Source organism: Phalangium opilio, unplaced genomic scaffold, assembly GCF_054372755.1.
Source record: "Phalangium opilio isolate 3A_F unplaced genomic scaffold, DU_Popi_V2 ptg000031l_1, whole genome shotgun sequence".
Lineage (NCBI taxonomy): Eukaryota > Metazoa > Arthropoda > Arachnida > Opiliones > Phalangiidae > Phalangium > Phalangium opilio.
Genome location: NW_028324158.1, coordinates 3,405,081 through 3,429,552, shown reverse-complemented (window position 1 = coordinate 3,429,552; position 24,472 = coordinate 3,405,081). Strand labels below are relative to the sequence as shown.

At 42.1% G+C, this 24,472-nt stretch overlaps 1 protein-coding gene and 29 non-coding genes across 30 annotated transcripts in view; 1 reads left to right on the top strand and 29 right to left on the bottom strand.

Moving 5' to 3' along the window:
• Positions 1-686: 686 nt before the first annotated feature.
• TRNAA-CGC (transfer RNA alanine (anticodon CGC)) lies at positions 687-758 on the bottom strand. The gene has a single exon. It is a non-coding gene; the product is annotated as a tRNA-Ala (tRNA).
• A 60-nt stretch (positions 759-818) lies between these two features.
• On the bottom strand, positions 819-890 carry TRNAA-UGC (transfer RNA alanine (anticodon UGC)). The gene has a single exon. It is a non-coding gene; the product is annotated as a tRNA-Ala (tRNA).
• A 61-nt stretch (positions 891-951) lies between these two features.
• On the bottom strand, positions 952-1,023 carry TRNAA-CGC (transfer RNA alanine (anticodon CGC)). The gene has a single exon. It is a non-coding gene; the product is annotated as a tRNA-Ala (tRNA).
• Positions 1,024-1,477: 454 nt separating this feature from the next.
• On the bottom strand, positions 1,478-1,549 carry TRNAA-CGC (transfer RNA alanine (anticodon CGC)). Its single transcript has one exon. It is a non-coding gene; the product is annotated as a tRNA-Ala (tRNA).
• A 192-nt stretch (positions 1,550-1,741) lies between these two features.
• On the bottom strand, positions 1,742-1,813 carry TRNAA-CGC (transfer RNA alanine (anticodon CGC)). Its single transcript has one exon. It is a non-coding gene; the product is annotated as a tRNA-Ala (tRNA).
• Positions 1,814-2,005: 192 nt separating this feature from the next.
• Positions 2,006-2,077, bottom strand: TRNAA-CGC (transfer RNA alanine (anticodon CGC)). The gene has a single exon. It is a non-coding gene; the product is annotated as a tRNA-Ala (tRNA).
• A 60-nt stretch (positions 2,078-2,137) lies between these two features.
• Positions 2,138-2,209, bottom strand: TRNAA-UGC (transfer RNA alanine (anticodon UGC)). Its single transcript has one exon. It is a non-coding gene; the product is annotated as a tRNA-Ala (tRNA).
• Positions 2,210-2,401: 192 nt separating this feature from the next.
• TRNAA-CGC (transfer RNA alanine (anticodon CGC)) lies at positions 2,402-2,473 on the bottom strand. Its single transcript has one exon. It is a non-coding gene; the product is annotated as a tRNA-Ala (tRNA).
• A 589-nt stretch (positions 2,474-3,062) lies between these two features.
• Positions 3,063-3,134, bottom strand: TRNAA-CGC (transfer RNA alanine (anticodon CGC)). The gene has a single exon. It is a non-coding gene; the product is annotated as a tRNA-Ala (tRNA).
• Positions 3,135-3,194: 60 nt separating this feature from the next.
• On the bottom strand, positions 3,195-3,266 carry TRNAA-CGC (transfer RNA alanine (anticodon CGC)). The gene has a single exon. It is a non-coding gene; the product is annotated as a tRNA-Ala (tRNA).
• A 586-nt stretch (positions 3,267-3,852) lies between these two features.
• On the bottom strand, positions 3,853-3,924 carry TRNAA-CGC (transfer RNA alanine (anticodon CGC)). Its single transcript has one exon. It is a non-coding gene; the product is annotated as a tRNA-Ala (tRNA).
• A 60-nt stretch (positions 3,925-3,984) lies between these two features.
• Positions 3,985-4,056, bottom strand: TRNAA-CGC (transfer RNA alanine (anticodon CGC)). Its single transcript has one exon. It is a non-coding gene; the product is annotated as a tRNA-Ala (tRNA).
• Positions 4,057-7,486: 3,430 nt separating this feature from the next.
• Positions 7,487-7,558, bottom strand: TRNAA-CGC (transfer RNA alanine (anticodon CGC)). The gene has a single exon. It is a non-coding gene; the product is annotated as a tRNA-Ala (tRNA).
• Positions 7,559-7,750: 192 nt separating this feature from the next.
• Positions 7,751-7,821, bottom strand: TRNAA-CGC (transfer RNA alanine (anticodon CGC)). The gene has a single exon. It is a non-coding gene; the product is annotated as a tRNA-Ala (tRNA).
• A 326-nt stretch (positions 7,822-8,147) lies between these two features.
• TRNAA-UGC (transfer RNA alanine (anticodon UGC)) lies at positions 8,148-8,219 on the bottom strand. Its single transcript has one exon. It is a non-coding gene; the product is annotated as a tRNA-Ala (tRNA).
• Positions 8,220-8,411: 192 nt separating this feature from the next.
• Positions 8,412-8,483, bottom strand: TRNAA-UGC (transfer RNA alanine (anticodon UGC)). The gene has a single exon. It is a non-coding gene; the product is annotated as a tRNA-Ala (tRNA).
• Positions 8,484-8,810: 327 nt separating this feature from the next.
• TRNAA-CGC (transfer RNA alanine (anticodon CGC)) lies at positions 8,811-8,882 on the bottom strand. Its single transcript has one exon. It is a non-coding gene; the product is annotated as a tRNA-Ala (tRNA).
• A 192-nt stretch (positions 8,883-9,074) lies between these two features.
• TRNAA-UGC (transfer RNA alanine (anticodon UGC)) lies at positions 9,075-9,146 on the bottom strand. Its single transcript has one exon. It is a non-coding gene; the product is annotated as a tRNA-Ala (tRNA).
• Positions 9,147-9,341: 195 nt separating this feature from the next.
• TRNAA-UGC (transfer RNA alanine (anticodon UGC)) lies at positions 9,342-9,413 on the bottom strand. Its single transcript has one exon. It is a non-coding gene; the product is annotated as a tRNA-Ala (tRNA).
• Positions 9,414-9,473: 60 nt separating this feature from the next.
• TRNAS-UGA (transfer RNA serine (anticodon UGA)) lies at positions 9,474-9,545 on the bottom strand. The gene has a single exon. It is a non-coding gene; the product is annotated as a tRNA-Ser (tRNA).
• Positions 9,546-9,737: 192 nt separating this feature from the next.
• TRNAA-CGC (transfer RNA alanine (anticodon CGC)) lies at positions 9,738-9,809 on the bottom strand. Its single transcript has one exon. It is a non-coding gene; the product is annotated as a tRNA-Ala (tRNA).
• Positions 9,810-9,869: 60 nt separating this feature from the next.
• Positions 9,870-9,941, bottom strand: TRNAA-UGC (transfer RNA alanine (anticodon UGC)). The gene has a single exon. It is a non-coding gene; the product is annotated as a tRNA-Ala (tRNA).
• A 195-nt stretch (positions 9,942-10,136) lies between these two features.
• Positions 10,137-10,208, bottom strand: TRNAA-UGC (transfer RNA alanine (anticodon UGC)). The gene has a single exon. It is a non-coding gene; the product is annotated as a tRNA-Ala (tRNA).
• A 193-nt stretch (positions 10,209-10,401) lies between these two features.
• On the bottom strand, positions 10,402-10,473 carry TRNAA-UGC (transfer RNA alanine (anticodon UGC)). The gene has a single exon. It is a non-coding gene; the product is annotated as a tRNA-Ala (tRNA).
• A 193-nt stretch (positions 10,474-10,666) lies between these two features.
• TRNAA-UGC (transfer RNA alanine (anticodon UGC)) lies at positions 10,667-10,738 on the bottom strand. Its single transcript has one exon. It is a non-coding gene; the product is annotated as a tRNA-Ala (tRNA).
• Positions 10,739-10,800: 62 nt separating this feature from the next.
• On the bottom strand, positions 10,801-10,872 carry TRNAA-CGC (transfer RNA alanine (anticodon CGC)). The gene has a single exon. It is a non-coding gene; the product is annotated as a tRNA-Ala (tRNA).
• Positions 10,873-11,065: 193 nt separating this feature from the next.
• On the bottom strand, positions 11,066-11,137 carry TRNAA-UGC (transfer RNA alanine (anticodon UGC)). Its single transcript has one exon. It is a non-coding gene; the product is annotated as a tRNA-Ala (tRNA).
• Positions 11,138-11,330: 193 nt separating this feature from the next.
• Positions 11,331-11,402, bottom strand: TRNAA-UGC (transfer RNA alanine (anticodon UGC)). Its single transcript has one exon. It is a non-coding gene; the product is annotated as a tRNA-Ala (tRNA).
• Positions 11,403-11,464: 62 nt separating this feature from the next.
• On the bottom strand, positions 11,465-11,536 carry TRNAA-CGC (transfer RNA alanine (anticodon CGC)). Its single transcript has one exon. It is a non-coding gene; the product is annotated as a tRNA-Ala (tRNA).
• A 5,077-nt stretch (positions 11,537-16,613) lies between these two features.
• Positions 16,614-24,472, top strand: part of LOC149689168 (ATP-binding cassette sub-family C member 1-like) — a 51,270-nt gene continuing 43,411 nt past the window's right edge. Inside the window, exons 1-11 of the mRNA XM_089869589.1 lie at positions 16,614-17,075; positions 17,160-17,336; positions 17,486-17,599; positions 17,666-17,803; positions 17,867-18,004; positions 18,340-18,398; positions 18,461-18,763; positions 19,106-19,280; positions 19,343-19,597; positions 20,293-20,496; positions 20,848-20,994. Coding sequence (XP_089725715.1) covers positions 17,031-17,075; positions 17,160-17,336; positions 17,486-17,599; positions 17,666-17,803; positions 17,867-18,004; positions 18,340-18,398; positions 18,461-18,763; positions 19,106-19,280; positions 19,343-19,597; positions 20,293-20,496; positions 20,848-20,994 — 1,755 coding nt within the window. The 5' untranslated portion in view covers positions 16,614-17,030. The remainder of the gene's footprint in view (positions 17,076-17,159; positions 17,337-17,485; positions 17,600-17,665; positions 17,804-17,866; positions 18,005-18,339; positions 18,399-18,460; positions 18,764-19,105; positions 19,281-19,342; positions 19,598-20,292; positions 20,497-20,847; positions 20,995-24,472) is intronic.

Sequence of the window (24,472 nt, the reverse complement as noted above, 5' to 3'; positions counted from 1 at the left end):
GAAATAATAAAGCGTCACAAGCCCAGAACCCTGAAGTACGAAATTGACGAGGTTGCTAAAAGTAGAGGTCACACGGTAGTGAGGATTCCACCGTACCATTGCCAGCTTAACCCGATTGAACTAGTATGGGCACAAGTGAAGAACGACGTCGCGAGAATTGGCGTAAGGCAATAGAGCACGTCGAGAATATAATGCATGAGTATTGGGAAAAAGATTCCATTATCGAAACCACAATTGAACCTCTTAAAATTAATATGCAAGAAGACAGCGAAGACTCTGATGAAGACGTGGACTGAAGATGCTTTGATGCTGAACTACTTATGGACAAGTACTTTAACTTATGTCATTAAAATATATTGCAATGCTAGTTCAACAAAGATAAAACTGGTGTCTTGTCGTTAATTTTGTTTTATATTCTTTAATGCTCGATGATCGTAAAAAACCATGAAACAAACATATTAAATATATATAGCAAAATGTATTGGTTCTATTGCGATTAAGCCTATCTGTTTATAGCAGACTATATTACAGACGACTATTGACAAAACAAAACAAGTTGATAAAGTACTATGGGGTCGATGGTGGCGACACCAATTTGGACAAATTTCTCAGGGCTCTTCTTTCGTTTGACAGACTATAGTAGAGATCATCGAAAAATTAAATACTTATAGACTAAAGCCGCGAAATGGAGATACCGGGGGTTGAACCCGGGACTTCTCACATGCGAAGCGAGCGCTCTTCCACTGAGCTATATCCCCTACGATTGTATAAGTAGACATCATCGTAAAATTAAATACTTTTAGACTAAAACCGCGAAATGGAGATACCGGGGGTCGAACCCCGGACTTCTCACATGCAAAGCGAGCGCTCTTCCACTGAGCTATATCCCCTTCGGATGTACAAGTAGAGATCATCGCAAAATTAAATACTTTTAGACTAAAAAGCGCGAAACGGAGATACCGGGGGTCGAACCCGGGACTTCTCACATGCGAAGCGAGCGCTCTTCCACTGAGCTACATCCCCTTCGGATGTATTAGTAGAGATCATCATAAAATTGAACACTTTTAGACTAAAGCCGCGAAATTAAGATACCGGGGGTCGGACCCAGGACTTCTCACACGCAAAGCGAGCGCTCTTCCACTGAGCTATATCCCCTTCGGTTGTACAGCTAGACATCATCGTAAAATTGAATACTTTTAGACTAAAACCGCGAAATGGAGATACCGGGGGTCGAAGCCCGGACTTTCACATGCGAAGCGAGCGCTCTTCCACTGAGCTATATAACCTTCGGATGTACTAGTAGGGAACATCATAAAATTGAACACTTTTAGACTAAAGCCGCGAAATGGAGTTACCGGGGGTTAAACGCGGGACTTCTCACATGCAAAGCGAGGGCTCTTCCACTGAGCTATTTCCCCTTCGGATGGATGAGTGGAGATTTTCAGAAATGAATATATATTTTTTTAATGCCGCGAAATGGAGATACCGGGGGTCGAACCCGGGGCTTCTCACATGCGAAGCGAGCGCTCTTCCACTGAGCTATATCTCCTTCGGATGTACAAGTAGAGATCATCGTAAAATTAAATACTTTTAGACTAAAACCGCGAAATGGAGATACCGGGGGTCGAACCAGGGACTTCTCACATGCGAAGCGAGCGCTCTTCCACTGGGCTATATCCACTTCGGATGTACTAGTAGAGATCATCGTAAAATTAAATACTTATAGACTAAAGCCGCGAAATGGAGATACCGGGGGTTGAACCCGGGACTTCTCACATGCGAAGCGAGCGCTCTTCCACAGAGCTATATCCCCTTCGGATGTACAAGTAGAGATCATCGTAAAATTAAATACTTTTAGACTAAAACCGCGAAATGGAGATACCGGGGGTCGAACCAGGGACTTCTCACATGCGAAGCGAGCGCTCTTCCACTGGGCTATATCCCCTTCGGATGTACTAGTAGAGATCATCGTAAAATTAAATACTTATAGACTAAAGCCGCGAAATGGAGATACCGGGGGTTGAACCCGGGACTTCTCACATGCGAAGCGAGCGCTCTTCCACAGAGCTATATCCCCTACGATTGTATAAGTAGACATCATCGTAAAATTAAATACTTTTAGACTAAAACCGCGAAATGGAGATACCGGGGGTCGAACCCCGGACTTCTCACATGCAAAGCGAGCGCTCATCCACTGAGCTATATCCCCTTCGGATGTACAAGTAGAGATCATCGTAAAATTAAATACTTTTAGACTAAAACCGCGAAATGGAGATACCGGGGGTCGAACCCGGGACTTCTCACATGCGAAGCGAGCGCTCTTCCACTGGGATATATCCCCTTCGGATGTACTAGTAGAGATCATCGAAAAATTAAATACTTATAGACTAAAGCCGCGAAATGGAGATACCGGGGGTTGAACCCGGGACTTCTCACATGCGAAGCGAGCGCTCTTCCACTGAGCTATATCCCCTTCGGATGTACAAGTAGAGATCATCGCAAAATTAAATACTTTTAGACTAAAAAGCGCGAAACGGAGATACCGGGGGTCGAACCCGGGACTTCTCACATAAAAAGCGAGCGTTCTTCCACTGAGCTATATCCCCTTCGGATGTACAAGTAGAGATCATCGTAAAATTAAATACTTTTAGACTAGAACCGCGAAATGGAGATAACGGTCGTTGAACCCGGGCCTTTTCACATGCGAAGCGAGCGCTCTTCCACTGAGCTACATCCCCTTCGGATGTACTAGTAGAGATCATCATAAAATTGAACACTTTTAGACTAAAGCCGCGAAATTAAGATACCGGGGGTCGGACCCAGGACTTCTCACACGCAAAGCGAGCGCTCTTCCACTGAGCTATATCCCCTTCGGTTGTACAGCTAGACATCATCGTAAAATTGAATACTTTTAGACTAAAACCGCGAAATGGAGATACCGGGTGTCGAAGCCGGGACTTTCACATGCGAAGCGAGCGCTCTTCCACTGAGCTATATCCCCTTCGGATGTACTAGTAGAGATCATCAAAAAATTAAATACTTTTAGACTAAAACCGCGAAAATGGAGACACCGGGGGTCGAACCCGGAACTTCTCACATGCGAAGCGAGCGCTCTTCCACTGAGCTATATCCCCTTCGGATGTACTAGTAGAGATCATCGAAAAATTAAATACTTATAGACTAAAGCCGCGAAATGGAGATACCGGGGGTTGAACCCGGGACTTCTCACATGCGAAGCGAGCGCTCTTCCACTGAGCTATATCCACTACGATTGTATAAGTAGACATCATCGTAAAATTAAATACTTTAAGACTAAAACCGCGAAATGGAGATAACGGTCGTTGAACCCGGGACTTCTCACATGCGAAGCGAGCGCTCTTCCACTGAGCTATATCCCCTTCGGATGTACTAGTAGGGATCATCATAAAATTGAACACTTTTAGACTAAAGCCGCGAAATGGAGTTACCGGGGGTGGAACGCGGGACTTCTCTCATGCAAAGCGAGGGCTCTTCCACTGAGCTATTTCCCCTTCGGATGGATGAGTGGAGATTTTCAGAAATGAATATATATTTTTTTAATGCCGCGAAATGGAGATACCTGGGGTCGAACCCGGGACTTCTCACATGCGAAGCGAGCGCTCTTCCACTGAGCTATAGCCCCTACGAGTGTACAAGTAGAGATCATCGTTAAATTAAATACTTTTAGACTAAAACCGTGAAATGGATATACCGGGGTCGAACCCGGGACTTCTCACATGCGAAGCGAGCGCTCTTCCACTGAGCTATACCCCCTTCGGATGTACTAGTAGAGATCATCGTTAAATTAAATACTTTTAGACTAAAACCGCGAAATGGAGATACCGGGGATTGAACCCGGGACTTCTCACATGCGAAGCGAGCGCTCTTCCACTGAGCTATATCCCCTTCGGTTGTACAGCTAGACATCATCGTAAAATTGAATACTTTTAGACCACAACCGAGAAATGGAGATACCGGGGGTCGAACCCGGGACTTCTCACATGCGAAGCGAGCGCTCTTCCACTGAGCTATATCCCCTACGATTGTATAAGTAGACATTGTTAAGTATAGGTTCTCACGAATTGTAACTGGACTCACTCAAGTTAAAACAATTGGTTAAAATAAATATCAGCAATTTATTTAGGTTAAAATAATTATCAGTACTTTATTCAGGTTAAAATCTCGCGACCGACCCCTAGTCCCAGCCGTGGCTGTCTGTCTTCCCTCGACCCCTTCTCCCCACTCGATCCGCTTCCACGGTTCAGTTCAGTTCCCTACACTAGCGACCCCTGGTATAGTTTTATAGAATTACGAAATGGCGCGTACTTTGATCGCGTTATGTTACAACTTTTTTTTTTTTTTTTTTTTTGAGATTATTGTTATACTCAATAACGTTGTGGTGGTCGAATGATGCGTTGTGGGCGACCCGTTGGCCCGGTGTCGGACGCTGGTGTGTTGAGCTTGTGAGGAGTAATCGTGGAAGGTGATTGAGGGTTCTGAGGCGTTAGCGTTGTATTTTGATGACGTGATGCTTGTCCGATGTACGGAGGTGGTTGGCGGTTTTGAGTGTGTGGTTGTTGCTTTTGAGAGGGCCTCCTATGACTGTTGTTGCCCTTGGTGAGCGTGGACTGTTTGATTGTGTGTTCTTTAGCGAGTTTGCAGGACTATTGGAAGAGGCTACGTGAGATAATGCGGTTTCATCCATGGTGACTTGAAGTCGTATTTGGCTTCTTGTACGTCGGATTATCTTGTTTTGTTGTGTTTGAAGTTGGTAGGAAAACAGTTCTGGCCCTACCGAGGCTATCCGGGCTGGTAACCATAGCCTGGGTCCGGCCAGATAGCGTATGGGTTGGCCTGGGTATAGCTGAGGTAATGATGTTGTCGATTTTTTATTGAAGTTTTCAGTCATGGTGGATTGTCGTTCTGTAAGAACGCGTCGAGTTTCATTTTGTTGGCAGGGGTTCTGATGACGTGTTGGTGGTGGTTAAAGGTGTGCGTATCCTGCGTCCCATCAGTAGCTCTGCTGGCGAGTGGAGATCAGTTTTAGGCGTCGCTCGGTACTCCATCAAGACATGATTGAGATCTTTGTTTTCCGTTTCCCTCGGCAATTGCGGGACCGGATGAGGAGTTAGAGGTACCGTTATGTTAGCTCTATCTCTTTCTCGGCATATGGGGCATGCCCTGACGAAATCCGTTATATGATTGGATATGTGGGGCCAGAATACGTTAATTTTAGCTTTTGCGACACACGACTTGATCCCTTGATGTGTCCTATGTATTTTCTCGAGTATCTCATGTTGCAGGGTTTTTGGTACTACGAGGCAGGAGCCGCAATAAAGCAGGTTATCTTGGATGTGCAGTTCGTCTTTGTGCTGCCAGAAAGGCTCCAGTTCTGACGTGAGGGCCTTCTGAGTGTTTGGCCAACCTTGGTGAATGTGTTCGATAATCTGTTTTAGTGTCGGATCTGCTTGAGTCGCTCGTTTATATTTGTCTTGTATGGTTGCCGGAAATGTGGTGATAGCGTGTACCGCTGTGCGCGGACCCTCAAGGTTGTCGGTTTTTATTAGCGTATGAGAATCATGGGCTCGTGAGAGTGTTGGCATGTCAGTATCAGCGTGTATCGTCATTACATCAATTTTTGGTGGAGGTCCTAATGAACGTTGTACATGGTCGATTAGTCCGAGTTTGATTGACGCCTCAGCTCCTAAAATGGGTGTGCGTTCTTCGCTGGTGATGTGAAACTGGCATGTCGATTTCGCAGTATGAGATGTGCATGGGAGGTTTGTTACCCCTATAACAGGTACCTGGTGACCAGAGTATGCCGTTACCCGATGGGTCGGATTTGTCAGCAGCGGTTGGTACGGCAAGGCGTCATACATTCGTTTGGTGATGATATTAACCTGCGACCCAGTATCGACTTTAAAAGTGATGGGTGTGCTATAAATGTATATATCATCATATATTTCATCTTCGGCTCTTCTTGACTGTAGGGAATCTAGTCTTTGATCGTCCCGTGAATTAGGTACCAGTACCAGGCCATAGCTGAGATATTCCTCCTCGTATGTTGGGTTGTGGTGATTGAACGCTTCTTTGTTGCTGGTGTTATCTGACGGGTGGCCCACATCTGTTTCTTCTAGTGCGTGGGTGGACCGGCAGACTGAGGCCCAGTGACCACGAGCGTTGCATTTTAGACGCGATGTATCACGTGCCGGGCAAGGTTTAGAGGTGTGGGATCTGCCTCCGCAGTTTGGGCACTTTGGATATGGGCTTGGTTGACCAATATTTCTGTTGGTTTGAAATGAGTGTCCATATGTTTGTTGAATTTGAGAGTACGGTGCGTTATCTGTGTTACGATATGGTCCGCGTCGGTTGTGATAGTCTCTGCGATTCGAGCGGTGCCAACTTGTGTCTGGTCGTTGGTTAAGGGCATCAATCTGATCATTTGGAATGAGAGCTTTACTGCTTATGGTCATAGCGCTGGCATGGATAGCAGAGGTCTCGTCGGCTTGACAGAGTGCTGTTGCTTCTGTTAGTTGTAAATTCGGTTTTGCCAGTAGTGATCTACGGAGTGAATCCTTTCTGATTCCAAAGACAATTGCCATACATAATAGTATGTCCGTTAGAGGTGATAACTCGCTCTCCTGGGCCTTGGTCTTGAGTTCAGTATAAAATTCATCAAAAGATTGGTTTTCTTTTTGTGTCGAGGTAAAGAATTGGTATCGAGTATAGGTGAGGTTCTTATACGGAGCGTAATAAGCATCAAATGCAGCGTAAATAACTGCCAGGGTTCTCAGGTCGCCCTGCTCTTGTATCGTGAGTGTTTTGTAAATTCTTCTACCTGCAGGTCCTAGTATGTGGAGAAATGTAGCTCTCTGAATCGGGACTGTCTCAGCATCAAGCTTGGCAGCCAGCGCGTATATTTCAAAGCCCTCCATGTATTCGCTCCATGCCAAGGCCGGGTCAGGTCCAGGTGAAAAAGGTTCTGGGCTCTTGAATTGACTCATCTTCTGTTCTTGTAATGTTTGCGTGATTCCGCTTGATCTCGAAGTTGCGAGTTTGCACAATGAAATGCCGAGGGCTCAAGGCTTAACGAGTTCGGTACTGAGGATAGTGTTCAGCATCCCACCTCTATCACCATGTTAAGTATAGGTTCTCACGAATTGTAACTGGACTCACTCAAGTTAAAACAATTGGTTAAAATAAATATCAGCAATTTATTTAGGTTAAAATAATTATCAGTACTTTATTCAGGTTAAAATCTCGCGACCGACCCCTAGTCCCAGCCGTGGCTGTCTGTCTTCCCTCGACCCCTTCTCCCCACTCGATCCGCTTCCACGGTTCAGTTCAGTTCCCTACACTAGCGACCCCTGGTATAGTTTTATAGAATTACAAAATGGCGCGTACTTTGATCGCGTTATGTTACAGACATCTTCGTAAAATTAAATACTTTTAGACTAAAACCGCGAAATGGAGATACCGGGGGTCGAACCCCGGACTTCTCACATGCGAAGCGAGCGCTCTTCCACTGAGCTATATCCCCTACGATTGTATAAGTAGACATCATCGTAAAATTAAATACTTTTAGACTAAAACCGCGAAATGGAGATACCGGGGGTCGAACCCCGGACTTCTCACATGTAAAGCGAGCGCTCTTCCACTGTGCTATATCCCCTTCGGATGTACAAGTAGAGATCATCGTTAAATTAAATACTTTTAGAGTAAAACCGCGAAATGGAGATACCGGGGTTGAACCCGGGACTTCTCACATGCGAAGCGAGCGCTCTTCCACTGAGCTATATCCCCTTCGGTTGTACAGCTTGACATCATCGAAAAATTAAATACTTTTAGACTAAAACCGCGAAATGGAGATACCGGGGGTTGAACCCGGGACTTCACAGATGCAAAGCGAGCGCTCTTCCACTGAGCTACATCCCCTTCGAATGTAAAAGTAGACATCATCGTAAAATTAAATACTTTTAGACTAAAACCGCGAAATAGAGATACCGGGGGTTGAACCCGGGACTTCACACATGCAAAGCAAGCGCTCTTCCAATGAGCTATATCCCCTTCGCATGTGCAAGTAGAGATCATCTCAAAATTAAATACTTTTAGACTAAAAAAGCGCGAAATGGAGAGACCGGGTGTTGAACCCGGGACTTCTCACATGCAAAGCGAGCGCTCTTCCACTGAGCTATTTCCCCTTCGAATGTAAAAGTAGACATCATCGTAAACTTAAATACTTTTAGACTAAAACCGCGAAGTGGAGCTACCGGGGGTTGAACCCGGGTCTTCACACATGCAAAGCGAGCGCTCTTCCACTGAGCTATATCCCCTTCGGTTGTACAACTAGACATCATCGTAAAATAGAATACTTTTAGACTAAAACCGCGAAATAGAGATACCGGGGGTTGAACCCGGGACTTCACACATGCAAAGCGAGCGCTCTTCCACTGAGCTATATCCCCTTCGAATGTGCAAGTAGAGATCATCTCAAAATTAAATACTTTTAGACTAAAAAAACGCGAAATGGAGATACCGGGGGTCGAACCCGGGACTTCTCACATGCGAAGCGAGCGCTCTTCCACTGAAGTATATCCTCTACGGATGGATAAGTGAAGATTTTCAGAAATGAATATATATTTTGTTAATGCCGCGAAATGGAGATACCGGGGGTTTAACCCGGGACTTCACACATGCAAAGCGAGCGCTCTTCCACTGAGCTATATCCCCTTCGAATGTGCAAGTAGAGATCATCTCAAAATTAAATACTTTTAGACTAAAAAAGCGCGAAATGGAGATACCGGGGGTCGAACCCGGGACTTCTCAAATGCGAAGCGAACGCTCTTCCACTAAGCTATATCCCCTTCGGTTGCACAACTAGACATCATCGTAAAATAAAATACTTTTAGACTAAAAACCGCGAAATGGAGATACCGGGTGTTGAACCCGGGACTTCTCACATGCAAAGCGAGCGCTCTTCCACTGAAGTATATCCTCTACGGATGGATGAGTGAAGATTTTCAGAAATGAATATATATTTTGTTAATGCCGCGAAATGGAGATACCGGGGGTCGAACCCGGGGCTTCCCACATGCAAAGCGAGCGCTCTTCCACTGAGCTATATCCCCTTCGAATGTACAAGTAGAGATCATCGCAAAATTAAATACTTTTAGACTAAAAAAGCGCGAAATGGAGATACCGGGGGTTGAACCCGGGACTTCACACATGCAAAGCGAGCGCTCCTCCACTGAGCTATATCCCCTTCGGTTGCACAACTAGACATCATCGTAAAATAGAATACTTTTAGACTAAAAACCGCGAAATGGAGATACCGGGGGTTGAACCCGGGACTTCTCACATGCAAAGCGAGCGCTCTTCCACTGAGCTATATCCCCTTCGAATGTAAAAGTAGACATCATCATAAACTTAAATACTTTTAGACTAAAACCGCGAAGTGGAGATACCGGGGGTTGAACCCGGGACTTCACACATTCAAAGCGAGCGCTCTTCCACTGAGCTATATCCCCTTCGGTTTTACAACTAGACATCATCGTAAAATAGAATACTTTTAGACTAAAAACCGCGAAATGGAGATACCGGGGGTTGAACCCGGGACTTCTCACATGCAAAGCGAGCGCTCTTCCACTGAAGTATATCCTCTACGGATGGATGAGTGAAGATTTTCAGAAATGAATACATATTTTGTTAATGCCGCGAAATGGAGATACCGGGGGTCGAACCCGGGGCTTCCCACATGCGAAGCGAGCGCTCTTCCACTGAGCTACATCCCCTTCGAATGTAAAAGTAGACATCATCGTAAAATTAAATACTTTTAGACTAAAACCGCGAAATGGAGATACCGGGGGTTGAACCCGGGACTTCACACATGCAAAGCGAGCGCTCTTCCACTGAGCTATATCCCCTTCGAATGTGCAAGTCGAGATCATCTCAAAATTAAATACTTTTAGACTAAAAAAGCGCGAAATAGAGATACCGGGGGTCGAACCCGGGACTTCTCAAATGCGAAGCGAACGCTCTTCCACTGAGCTATATCCCCTTCGGATATACAAGTAGAGATCATCGCAAAATTAAATACTTTTAGACTAAAAACCGCGAAATTGAGATACCGGGGGTCGAACCCGGGACTTCTCACATGCAAAGCGAGCGCTCTTCCACTGAGCTATATCCCCTTCGAATGTAAAAGTAGACATCATCATAAACTTAAATACTTTTAGACTAAAACCGCGAAGTGGAGATACCGGGGGTAGAACCCGGGACTTCACACATGCAAAGCGAGCGCTCTTCCACTGAGCTATATCCCCTTCAGTTGCACAACTAGACATCATCGTAAAATAGAATACTTTTAGACTAAAAACCGCGAAATGGAGATACCGGGGGTTGAACCCGGGACTTCACACATGCAAAGCGAGCGCTCTTCCACTGAGCTATATCCCCTTCGGTTGCACAACTAGACATCATCGTAAAATAGAATACTTTTAGACTAAAAACCGCGAAATGGAGATACCGAGGGTCGAACCCGGGGCTTCCCACATGCGAAGCGAGCGCTCTTCCACTAAGCTACATCCCCTTCGAATGTAAAAGTAGACATCATCGTAAAATTAAATACTTTCAGACTAAAACCGCGAAATGGAGATACCGGGGGTTGAACCCGGGACTTCACACATGCAAAGCGAGCGCTCTTCCACTGAGCTATATCCCCTTCGAATGTACAAGTAGAGATCATCTCAAAATTAAATACTTTTAGACTAAAAAAGCGCGAAATGGATATACCGGGGGTCGAACCCGGGACTTCTCACATGCGAAGCGAGCGCCCTTCCACTGAGCTATATCCCCTTCGGATATAAAAGTAGAGATAATCGTATAATTAAATACTTTTAGACTAAAACCGCGAAGTGGAGATACCGGGGGTAGAACCCGGGACTTCACACATGCAAAGCGAGCGCTCTTCCACTGAGCTATATCCCCTTCAGTTGCACAACTAGACATCATCGTAAAATAGAATACTTTTAGACTAAAAACCGCGAAATGGAGATACCGGGGGTTGAACCCGGGACTTCACACATGCAAAGCGAGCGCTCTTCCACTGAGCTATATCCCCTTCGGTTGCACAACTAGACATCATCGTAAAATAGAATACTTTTAGACTAAAAACCGCGAAATGGAGATACCGAGGGTCGAACCCGGGGCTTCCCACATGCGAAGCGAGCGCTCTTCCACTAAGCTACATCCCCTTCGAATGTAAAAGTAGACATCATCGTAAAATTAAATACTTTCAGACTAAAACCGCGAAATGGAGATACCGGGGGTTGAACCCGGGACTTCACACATGCAAAGCGAGCGCTCTTCCACTGAGCTATATCCCCTTCGAATGTACAAGTAGAGATCATCTCAAAATTAAATACTTTTAGACTAAAAAAGCGCGAAATGGATATACCGGGGGTCGAACCCGGGACTTCTCACATGCGAAGCGAGCGCCCTTCCACTGAGCTATATCCCCTTCGGATATAAAAGTAGAGATAATCGTATAATTAAATACTTTTAGACTAAAACCGCGAAATGGAGATACCGGGGGTTGAACCCGGGACTTCCCTCATGCAAAGCGATCGCTCTGCCACTGAGCTATATTCTCTCGGATGTACAAGTTGAGATCATCGTAAAATTAAATACTTTTAGACTAAAACCGCGAAATGGAGACACCGGGGTTGAACCCCGGACTTCTCATATGCAAAGCGAGCGCTCTTTCACCGAGCTACATCCCCTTCGGATGGACAAGTAGAAACTGTCGGATAATTATATACATTTAGTCTAAATCCTTGAAATTTAGACACGTCCAGTGTTATACTTCTCCGTGACGGCCCCAATTATTCAATCCTATCAGTGGTACCAATTACTTTTTGAAGGGATAATGGAATGAGAAGGCAACCATTTAGTTGAAGGGTTTATAAAATTGCTATGCAACAATTTTTTAATTATACTTACTACTATACTTACTATTATTTAAATATTGAAAGTCGCAGAAGTTTTCCAGCTGTGTTAAGTTATTTGCGCGACTGCTTTAGTTGCATGCATGATGCACCATCCTTTTTATTGCCGTGCACAAGCCGGAGATTACGTTTTGGTGTCGAATCAGTTTTTTCGTCTCGTACCCTTAGGCGTTACAAAAAACTTTGGCCAATAGTGTGCTACCACGAAGCTAGGGGGGAAAAACTGTGACGTCAATATTGGGTCCCGAATTTGTATTGCCCAAGCTGACGACGTCTCGCGACTGCCAATATGGTCGCCTGAAAATAAGGTAAGAGATAAGAGCATGTGACGTCACTACAAAGTTCGTGGTAACACAGTATATTAAAACACCAGATATCCAGCGACTCACTTTGAAACTCTTGAGCAATTACAACAACATACACCATAATTTTAAGGTATGATTTCCAAGCGCGGGTCCAGTGGATCTCTTCGTGGTGACGTTTCTTGTTAACTCCAGTTTTGGCTCTGCGAAGGCAGGAATCATTTGTGGACGGGATTTATAAGCGCACTTTAAAATCCTACCCACCAGGCTTCGCGAAGCTAAACCTGGAGTTATCTTGTGGGGAATCCACTGGACCCGTTCTTTAAGATATATACGTCCGTTTTAGGTTCGGGCACGTACCATACGGCAAATTAGGTTTCTATGACGGTTTTGTAACCTTTGTGGTCTCCTGACCGTCAGCCGAGAATGATTTGACTTTTAGCCAGCACTGAGAATAAGTGTGAAATGCCCTCATTTAATTGAAAATATAAGTGTTTCGTGTTAAGCATTTAAATTAAAATATGCCACAATTATGGAATTGGGTAAAATGGTATTTTCATTTTACCCCTCACTGCCATCTTCTACCCATCAACAAAAGCGACTGGCCAAGTACTAAAAACAATTAAAATATGCTCAATAACATTGTTTGTTATATAATCTTAAATATTACTTGAAAAGCAAAAATCCGAGCGTTAGTTAGAATAATTTCACTTTCGTTGTTTTCAAAATTTTCGGGTATAGGTTCTTGAATTAATATTTAAGCGCTCAAATGCTAAGTTACTTAGGGTTTAGTTGGTATATCTGTGTATCGAAGCATCATTGGGCATAAAAAAGTTGTCACTCAAACGCTAGCCTTAAGCTATATCCAGTATATTGAAATAAAATACTCTGTGCCTGGGAGATGCGTAATGCAGGTGCGTTGGGTTTCGATCTACCCACACTAATTTCATTTCCGTGAAACACATAATCTCTTCCGCAGCGCTCACTGGAAAGAAGAACGTACAAGTTATTTAGAAGCAAAATTCGTAACCAAACGTTGTTTACAATATGATAGTCTTGATCTGTTATTGTTATCAAGTCGTTCCTGCTATTCTCTCTCTCTCCTGGGAAATTTCACGCTGAGGCTGGTTAGCTCGAGTCTCAGTTTCGAAAGGAATTTCATAGATCCTAGGCATCCTCCCCATCTGACTCAGTCGAACAACTTAAGTTGATCGAAAAATCCTACAACCATGGAGAGGATTATTCAACTCACTACTCGAGTTTGAACACATTATAGGTTAATTACCCAAATTAAGTAAGTAGATCTTTAAAAAGGTTACGGTAAGTTCGATAACCACGTAGTTTAATCATGGATAAAGGATGTGCGTGAAAAAAATTCAACACTCTATAGGATGTACTACTCAGAGACCTGCACGGGCCGAGTTTTTCAGGCCCGACCCAAGCCCGGCCCGGTTTAAGCATTTTGGATAAGCCCGAAACCCGGCCCGAGTCCGAGTACATAGTTGGTTTTTCGGCCCGGTCCGGCCCGGCCCGTTACACGTAGTTCAGTTGTGATTTTTATATTTTTTTACATAAAATCAATGATTTGAATTCATATTTGCTTTAGCGTCGTGTATTTTTCATTTCTTTTGATAATTGTTCGTTACATTTGTCCTTAGAAGCTTATTCTCATTTAAATTATCTTTCATTTGAACTTCGGATTAAATGAGAATCAAGTTCGGCCCGGCCCGAATTTTGAAAAATGAACAAAAGCCCGGCCCGTTAGTTTCCAAAATTTTAAAAGCCCGACCCGGCCCGGCCCGATACAATTTTCAAAAGTGGAAAGCCCGGCTCGGCCCGACCCGGGCTTGAGCCCGGTCCGTGCAGGACTCTGGTACAACTCCCTTTACTAAATAGTCGACAAGTCGATACTAGCGCTGGAAAGCCTTGCCAGATATGAAGTCACTAAAACCCAAAGGCTCACGTTTTGCAAGAAATGTCACCAAATGTAAATTCTTGGGCCTAAATGACTAATTCTATCTAAAATTGAGGTATACCGTCTTGAATTTGGTTTCAGAACAATGCATTCTTTTACAGCCTTGACATGGTGTTCTTTATTGTACGTACGTGTAACGGAAAATGTAGGGAGATCTAGGGGGCCCTTGAAAAGTTTGTTTGTGTGGGAATCAAAAACATGAAAAACAAGAAGGGTAGTAGGGATAATGGGTAGCTAAGAATAGATCCGCTTAAAGGTCATATTTAAGAAAACACCCGCGAATAGGTCTTATTGTGATAGAAAGTGTGGGTATAATTTTAGCGACCACACCAGAGTCCGGAGTAAGTAGCGCGCTTACACATTTGTGCGCTAACCGTTAGTAATTTTGCACTGATAGGGAATATATCGTATATTTCCTCTGAAGTTGGGAAATAAGACCGCGTTTAGTTCCAGACTGAGAATAACAGGAGCCAAATAATTATATTCCCTCTCCGAGTGAAGATGACGTCATAGAGAGATATTAATTACACTGGTCGTGTCTGTTTGTGTGCCTGTCGCCGCGCTCACAGTTGGCAAATCTGAGCAAACGTGTTCGCAGAAAGCAATTTTTGGCTGATACTTCCATCGTTAGGATTAAGAAGAACGCGGCGTTCGGCCAGGGTTACGAGAAACGTCTAGCCTCCCAATGGCAGGGCTTCCACCAAATGTTAACGTAATTGTAGGTTTCCTAACATTTACTGTGAATAAATCGCCTTATATACCCTAAATCTCCAAAAATTGTAGAAGAGGCATACGTTTGAATTCAAACGTCAACAATAGCTATGTTTAAAATTATTTTAGGAAAAAGTTTCTTAATACGATTTAAATAGAATTAAGATGAATTGATGGCGATTAAAATAATAAATATGAATTATATTTATCTAATTATTGAAGAAAACCTCTTAATTGCGTCTCGAATCGGAGAGGTTTAATTTGGTTTCCCAACTTGTTGTGGAATGTATAGCGTGTTAGGAAGTCGTCTTTAATGGAAAAGTCTCTTGTAAATCCTGCACTGAGGAAAAACGGTAATAATGATAACAAGATGGCCCAAGGATTGGGCCTTAATAGTAGCCACGTCGTTATCTATTTAATTAGCACATAAATAAAAGGAAAAAAAAAATTCCAAGACCTTAAAAAAATCAGAAGTGTCCGACCCCACAGATACAAATTCAAAAGTATCCGACCCCACAGATAGAGAGGTACCCTCCCCCCATCCCCGACACTTTAGAGATGAACTAATGGATGAAAACCCGTACGTTCTATCGAGTCTCTATGGTTCAGTGGTAGCGTGTTTCACTGATGCGCCAGCAACCCGGGTTCATTTTCCGGGAGCGATGTGAAAAAAATTTAATTAAAATAAAATCTCTAACTGAGCTCAGTTACTCCTATTGGTGGGTTGAGGTACTATCAAGTTCCTTTTAAGCTAAAATCTAACTATAACGAAATCGACAACCCCGGCCACTACTACTACTACTACGGCTCGGGTCAATCTAAGAGCCTCATCGTATACTACGATATGGCTAAAAATGTTTCATCCAATTTTATAATTGATAAATATACTTTGTTGGAAGTGTATTCAATTATATTTTCAACCGGGAATACGAAACAAATTCATATCAAAACGACGTATATCTCAGTGCAGCATTGCCTAAATAGAAGCTTTCATTTTAAAGTCCCTCCTTTTAGAGACACAATTTCGAATCGGGTCACGACACAAATTCTTATACAAACGACGTATGTCTCAGTACAGCATTGCCGAAACAGAAGCTTTAATTTTGAAGTCTCTCCTTTATGTGGCACTCCATCTCGGAGTCGAAAGGAACGTAAAATTTTGGCACTAGGCTCTTTCACTTAACACCTGCTGAGGGAACGGAGAAGCGTCTCGATCGAACGTTAAAACAGCTACTCTCAATTAAATCCCGACCGTTCACGAAAAAAGTTTGTTTTGTCACCACTCTTGTCCTATAATGTATAGCGTGATATACAAGCTTAACATAAAAATGTGGTAAAATATACCAGCTGGAATTGAAAAAATTTGTTGGAAAAAAAGGGGAGATTTTTAGTTACGCGTGTTATATACAAAAAAAGTAGCTGTATATGTGATAGTGCTGTGTGTGTTTGTGGTGGATCACACGGACAAAACACTTCGAAATTTCTTGGATACTTCTTCCCCTTCATTGGACTGGTATAGTGACTAATTTAGACCCTTCTGCACTAAGGTTTAGTTGTCCACACGTAGAATTTACGAAAAAAAAATCGTCACTTGTTTGTAATTTGAGATATTGAATTATCGTATCTTTCGTCAAATTGAAATGAATTCTTCTTTTCATTTAAGGATTAGATTTTCTTTTCAAGGATAAATTGTTAAATAAATTTTTCCCGTTCAACGAACTATAATCAGCGGTCCAAAAATTTTTATATGAACTTCCCCACGAATAAGAACAAAATTTACAGTTCATAAAAAACTATTTATCTCCTCAAGTCTGGCATTTTGTTATCTAGTTACAATATAGACGAATTCGTTCTATAAATAACTTGTGTTCTGCGAGTGATACTCATCTGATACTAAAGCGTTTCAAAACATAACCATAACGTCATACTGTAAAACGTTGGAAGGATCAGTTAGACGCCCCATAACGCCACAGCGACTGGTCTAAGAGATTGCTCGAAGTTTTGGTTAATCATCTGCAAATGGGTTCCTCCATATTGGATGACTTTTGTAAATCTCCATTTTGGGTACGTTACTTTACAAGAATCTGATTATATATTATTTAATGGCGTTTCCGTTCAATTACGAAGTCTGCAATTTTGATTAAACAGGACGCCAATTTAACATGGTACACAGATAATCCTGATTTAACACCGTGTTTTCAAAAGACCGTCCTAGTCTGGGTACCGTGCGCGATACTCTGGTTGTTCCTCCCAATGGAAGTCGCGTTGATCGCGAAGTCGAAACGACAAAGCGTCCGTTGTTCTCATCTTTCCATTACGAAAAGTGTAAGTCCTTATTGAGCGAGGGTCGTCGTTGTACAACGCAAAATGCACTGTTCTTGGCACTGATTATTCCCTCTCATGCAAAATAATTTGAGGCAAATGTTAGAAAAGTTCTTAAAACGTAGGTACTATAGCTTTCTATGTGTTTTCAGTTTTTCGTTTTGTTATTGGCCACAATTAGCGTTTTAAAATTTGGTAAACAAATATACCAGGGTGATTTCGAAGTCATTGACAATTTGGCGGTTGTCCTTCCATTTGGAACTTACGTAAGACAATTTGAAAAATTCCGTATCTAACGTTTTGACGAATTAAATTGAACTCGCCTGTTGTAGATCCTGGCGTTACTCCTCATAATTTTCGGCAGAGAGGGTGGCCCGGTATTGTCCGGAATCCTGACAATATTTTGGTTCCTCTTAACACTATCGCAAACTGTCACACTGAGATCCACCATCATGAAATACTATTTACAAGTGAACGTTTCGTTTACATTTAATAATAATATTACGGCAAAATAAAAACGAGAAATATTTCAGAATGACAAAGATCAATATTTTGGGCTGATAATTGAGTCGATAATTTACCCAATAGTAGTAATTACGCTAGTATTACACACACTGAGTGACGCCTCTACGCACTACGAAAAACATCCGTACGCAATCGACGTCAAAATGGTAACCGTGTCATACTTACGGACAGAAATGCATATAGCTAACAGGAATCATTGTTCCCTCATATAACCTATGTTTATTTCTACGCGACTCTAGTGTTACTGTGCTTCTTTTGGTTAGTAGTAACGCGAGGTCGGGGGCGGGCGCAAGGTTCAACGTGCAGCGAGATAGATTATTCGTCAAGCATAATGATAGTCCAGCTATTAGCGCAGAATTCGCCTAGATACGAAAAGAAAATGGATACACAATTATTCCTATAAGGTGTATGTACGCCTGTCATAAACTTAATTACTCTATACAATTCCTTAACATAAAGATGATTATTTTAAAACATTAAGAAATCAAGTGAAGATGATGCTTCTTTTTGTTCACGCGTGGTTCATTCATGGCTTACCAGGTAAATCTGGTACGGTCTTGCGTTCTCGTATTTTGCCCTTACTCGAATTAAATGAATTGTAGCGCCCTGTGGAAAGGTTGGAAGAAAAACCTGGAGTCATCGGATGTGTACGACTTGAATGACTCGGAGCGAGCGCTGACTGTCTCACGCCTGTTCGAAAAACACTGGAAGCCCCAAGCCAAAACAAATAGTGGTGGCGATGAAATGAAAAAGAAAAGCTTTTCGGAGAAACGAAACAGAGTCGAATATCACAGCAATTCAATAACTTGGCCCTTGTTGAGGACAGTCCGATCTTGTTTGATAACTGGAGGGGTCTTACAAGTTCTGTCCGACATAGTGTCTATTGGTCCTGCCCTTTTGACAGGGTACACAATTTTACAGTTTAACCATATATGAAACGTCACAACATAAGTGATTATTAATGGGAAATCAAATTCGTTAAAAAGGAACGAAATTGTACATTGTTTTCACGATATTAAGTTCCTTTGTTGCTGTCACTTGGTTCTCTGCTCATACTGATGGGTAGAGAACGGTCCAATCGCATAAGCAATAACACTTTCTGATTCTGTGGGTCAGGTGTCGGAATGTTTTCATTCCTCTGAATTTTATTTGAAACTGATTTCAAGTGGTTGGTCACGTACGCTGCAATTAATTAAGAAAACTTTGGAACCGATGATGTTAACCAGTTTACAAACTTATGTTTTCAGTTCCATTATTGATTACTCGACGAGCGAAGATCCTTTGTGGAAGGGGATTTTCTACGCTTGCCTTTACGGTTTGGCCGGTCTTGCTCAATCTTTGTTGCAAGAAGGCAGCGCCATTTTTCACACCAAACTAGGACTGAGACTCAAATCTGCAACCATGAACGTTCTGTACAAAAAAGTAAGTTAGTGTTATCGTTATAGTGGGACGCTATAGTTCATCAATGAGATTCGTCGAAATAGACATTTCGCTTGACGAGTAGCGATCGACGTGACCTGACAATGGGCGAAATACTGAACACGATGTATGTCGACACGAACAGATTTCAAATTCTGTCGACGCAATTGAGTCTCTTGTGGTCGGTTCCGGTACAGTTAGTACTGTGCTTCACCTTCATGTATCAAGAACTGGGCTATTCAGCCTTTGCTGGTATCGTACCTATCGTCGTACTTCTTCCACTGAACTATCTCAGTACCAAGAAATACAAAGAATTGCAGGTAAATGTTATTCAACCAAAATTCCATAGACCATAAATGATAACAATCTCCAGTAGATCGCATCAATAAAATATTAACAGCGATTTAAAATAGTCCTAAGCCTTTTCAAAAAGTTAGTATTTGAAAACATGCAGCTGGGGGAACAAGCAAAGATAGAATGAGCGTATGGGCACTCGTCCCCGATTGAAGTAATCTAAAAAATCACCTTTCACATTCAGAGCCAGAAAAAGATGTCTCAAGATATTATAGAGCTCTTTTACGGGCACTCGAATAAACTAACCTCTCAAATACAGTTGTTCCGTTCTATATCGTTCTCGCACTCTCTATAACACAAAAGAAAACTCTTACTGATTGAGCAATTTCAACCTAGATTCTCATGAGTGACGAGAGCAGTTCGTAGTGCGAAATTGCGATTAATCTGATGCCGCTTGGCACGTGATAAGAGATAATCAAGTTAAGCATAACTTGGGACAGGACACCTAGGCTAGTCCTTGTTTTTCGCGAAATTGTAAATAGTTTTCTTTGGTCAATATCTTCACTCAGTCACTTAACTATGACGTATTTCCAATAATTTTTGCCCATCCGTTGAACCATTCTTTACAGACCCTTAAGCTACAACAGTTCGCCTGAAACGCTTTATTGCTATCAAGGCGAATGTACACTGTGCAGTTTCTGTTTTATTGTCTCGTTATTAGATTGAATTGATGAAGATGAAGGACAACAGAATGAAAGTGATGAGCGAAATCTTGAACGGAATCCGCGTCTTGAAGTTGTACGCCTGGGAGAGATCATTCCAGAGAATCGTTCTTGAGATCAGAAAGAATGAATCTGCACTCATGAAGAAACAAGCCCTCTTCGATGGAATAAATATATGTATAACTGCTCTCATACCGGCTTTGGTACGAACGTAAATAAATTTCAAGAATTGGATTATTATTATCGATCATGGGGGCACAGAGGGGTGTAGAGATTTCAGCTCCGTACGCCAATTAGTGTCTTCTGCAATTTTTTCGCTCGACTCATAACGGCAGATGTTTCTGAAATCTCTTCGCTTTTGCCATGTTCAAGAAAGGCGATAACACCACATTTCAGTGATAAAATAAGAACGCTGGTTGAAGTTGGTTTTACTGTTGGTGGTCGTCATATCTTATGTTAAACTTTTTGTGTAATCCCTGAAGGCTTATAGGCCTATACCCTTTTATCTCCATAATAATTTGAAGTTCCTACATATATTGTTTCTAAATTTTCAGATTACTTACCCGTGTTTCGCCATTTACGTATTCATGGACGATGATAACGTTCTCACCTCGAGGAAAGCTTTCGTGTCCTATCAGTTGGTACGATTATTAGCGACGTCAATGCTTACGCTTCCGGATTTAATCAATACGCTAGTTTTGGTAAGAATGATGTCAGGAAGGGTCAAAAAAAATTACCATTTGCTTCTTTTACTAAATATATTAACGCATAGAGCGGCTCTGGTGGATCCCCTACAAGGGGACTTTCCTCCTTAGCACCGGGTTTGGCTTGGCAAAGGCTAGTGGGCGGGATTTATACATGCACGTATAAATCCCGCCAACAAATTCCTCTAGCTTTGCCAAGCCAAAACTGGAGTTCGAAAGGAAAGTTAGATTGTAGGGGATCCACTGGAGCCGCGCTATGCTTTAAGTGGTTTCCGATGATCACAGCTTCTCAATTTTTTAAAACGTTTAAAACATTTGGCGTGTTTTGGTACATAATTTTGAATATTACCTAAGTTATATATGTCATAACGATACGTTTCGGTGACCACCTTATTATCGTAGCAGTCAACGCGAGTCGAGCTCTCACCCAATCACAGTTTTAGCTATGTCATTTGAAAAAAAAAGTATTTTTCATTCAGTTTACCCATGCCAACTACTGGCCGTACTGTTCCTGTTCATGTCGTGGGAATATAATATCTTGAAAAATAGCTCTTAACTCTAATACTAAGGAAGAGCAAAGAATAGCGTCTATTAAAAATCCAACTAGCTGTAAAATAATTAAAAGCCCAGACCATTAGATCGAAATATTTTCGCTCGGTAATTCTATCACAGTTCAGGGAACTGTATTTTCAGCATCAGTAAACTCAAAATCCATTAAACAGCAGGTACAGTAAATAGTACAGGCGTAGCTCTCGTAAATGAATTCAATTCCCGCAACTCAAAGTAGGACGGCTTATAAGGGGGTAGGAAATTGGGGACACGGGTATAACCTGGCACCCTTTTGCCACACTTAGAGTAGACACTTGAATAAAATGTATGTCCTTCATTTCCTGCTCTTTCCTACTGGCTGATTTCTTTCTGTAAAACACATCCTTATTGGTTGAAAAATGTCGTCTGTTATACTGTATATTTAGGGACCGTCCATAAACTACGTCACACTCTTATGGGGAGGAGGGGGTATCTAAATTTGTGCCGGTCCGTGACAAGGGGGAGGGAGGGGTTCTTCTATGCGTGACGTCACATTTAGCATTGATTTTGTTACGAATTCAGTAAGAGGCCGATTGGCTCTCTTATGTTATAGAAGAGGGACAGACAACATTCCATAGTACACCGTTACAATAATTTACCAAAATTGTTATTCCATCATCGCTTAAATAGCAGAAAATTTAAGCAATTTTCTACTATTTACACCTTTTTATAGCCAATTTAAATAGCGCATTTAAAATAAACAGCGTAAACTCTCTTATGTCTCTGTTTATTCGCACCTATTATTTTTGAGGATGAATCAAATCCCCCTGCCGATTGAAATGGTTTAGTTTCTTTGGCAAATTTTCTAAATCTCAAGCTCGATTAGTCTGTTTTCGGTGACAGTGTCGAAACCAAAAATGTGTGCCCCTTTAACTAAGCTTTATGGCACTTTTTTGAAGCTTATAAAAAGCACATCCAGACATTAAAATTCTAAAGGTCAATCAGAGGGAAAAAGCTTAAAACGGGAGAGAACTTTGAATTTTCAGCCGAGCAAAATATTTCTGCTTAAGAAATTAATCAAATTAAATTTGTAAATTAAGACAAATCATAGTGCAGAGGGGGGGGTTAAAGAAATGTGACGTGGTTTTTAGGGGAGGGGTCTGAGAAAAGCGTGACGAAGCGTGATCTGGGGGAAGGGGGGTCAGAAAATGCTTTTTTTTCGCGTGACGTAGTTTATGGACGGTCCCTTACTATTCTTTAATAATTTATCAATTTTAACTTCTGCAATTGCTTATCAATAAAGAACAATAATTGCATATCTATGTAACACACGGAGAGGTAAAGTTTTGGCTTTCCCAACTTCTTAACTTTCGATTTTATGTATCATTCGATTGTCATCACCATACTGTAAAAGAAAGTTTTTAAATTATAATCGGGTCATTAAATGACGGCAACTAATTTCATGTTACAAAACATTTTCCCAACAAAGGGGTATGGTTTTTAGAAAAGTAATCGTACAGGATTATGTTGGCCTATAGTTAAAACACCTCAAAATGACGCTGAGTAATTCTTTACAGACACACGTCTCAGTAAGAAGAATTGCAAACATGTTGAGTCGTGAGGAAACCCAGCATTACGTCGAGCAGATGGCTAGCAACACGCAGTATGGTATGTCAATTAATATGGGACTTGAAAAAAAAAAGAGATGGGTCGCTTACTTTCTCCGCCAGCTATTTCAGTACACGCAGATGAACTTAAGCTCAAAAATAAATTGTGATCAAAAGTTAGAAGCGCGAACTTGAGCTTGGAGAAAGAGACAACTGAGGGAACTTCTTCAAAACGTAATTCATCAATAAGGAGCATTAGTACAAACAGAAAATATCCTCCTATAATAACTAGGTTTATATCGCGGCTCAAAAGGAATTCTGGCTTAGCATAATGATAAATTTTACAAGGAAACCCCGCAAAGGCTCTGCTTTAAAAATTATATGTATAAAATAAGCCAATCAACATATCGTTGCCGGTATGAGGAAAAGACTCAAGTCGCGTTTAGATTGTTTCCAGATTTGTCGAACTCACAATTAGTAATTTTTGACCAATGTTAACATAAATTTGTTTCTATGAAAATTTCAGCAATTGAGATTGAGAAGGGAAAGTTTCTTTGGAACCTGAAAGACGAAGCAGCGGCATCTCTTCGGGACATCAATTTTAAAGTGTCTCGCGGTTCGTTGGTGGCCGTGGTGGGTCCGGTGGGTTGTGGCAAGTCTTCCCTCTTGTCTGCTCTGGTGTCCGAGATGCAAAAGGTGGAGGGAGAGGTGAGAGTGGCCGGGAGAGTGGGATATGTCACTCAACAACCCTGGATCCAGAACGCCTCACTAAAAGAGAATATTCTCTTCGTCAACGACATGGATCAAGAAAGATACAACAACGTCATATGCGCATGCGCCCTACAACCAGACATCGACCAACTACCCGCTGACGACGAAACGGAGATCGGTGAAAGAGTATGTATTATTGGAACCAGAAATGTTGCGAAATTTTTATTTTCGCCAAAGTGGTGTAGTAGTAAAAAAGGAGATGAAGTCATGGATAGTAAAAAAGAGTCGGATCTGGCTTTGGAAATCCTATGCAATATCCGTCTATTTATGCGGGCATTAGTAGAAAAGAAAAGAAATTGTACGCGCTTTTTAGAACGACAAGAGTAAATCTTTACTCGCACAATGGGAGAAAGTTGAATGTTAGAAAACCTTGTTGTAATTTATTGTGTGGCAAACGGCATCAGATTTCCCTAAAAATCGAACTCTCGCGAAAACCTCATAAGAAAAAAGTCCATTGGCTCTATTACATTATTTGAAGATAGGCTCGCATTTTATGTTAGATAAAGGGCGCAATATAGTAACTCTCTTACTGTGGGAGTTTCTCGATGTACACTCCAAAATGTCTCCTT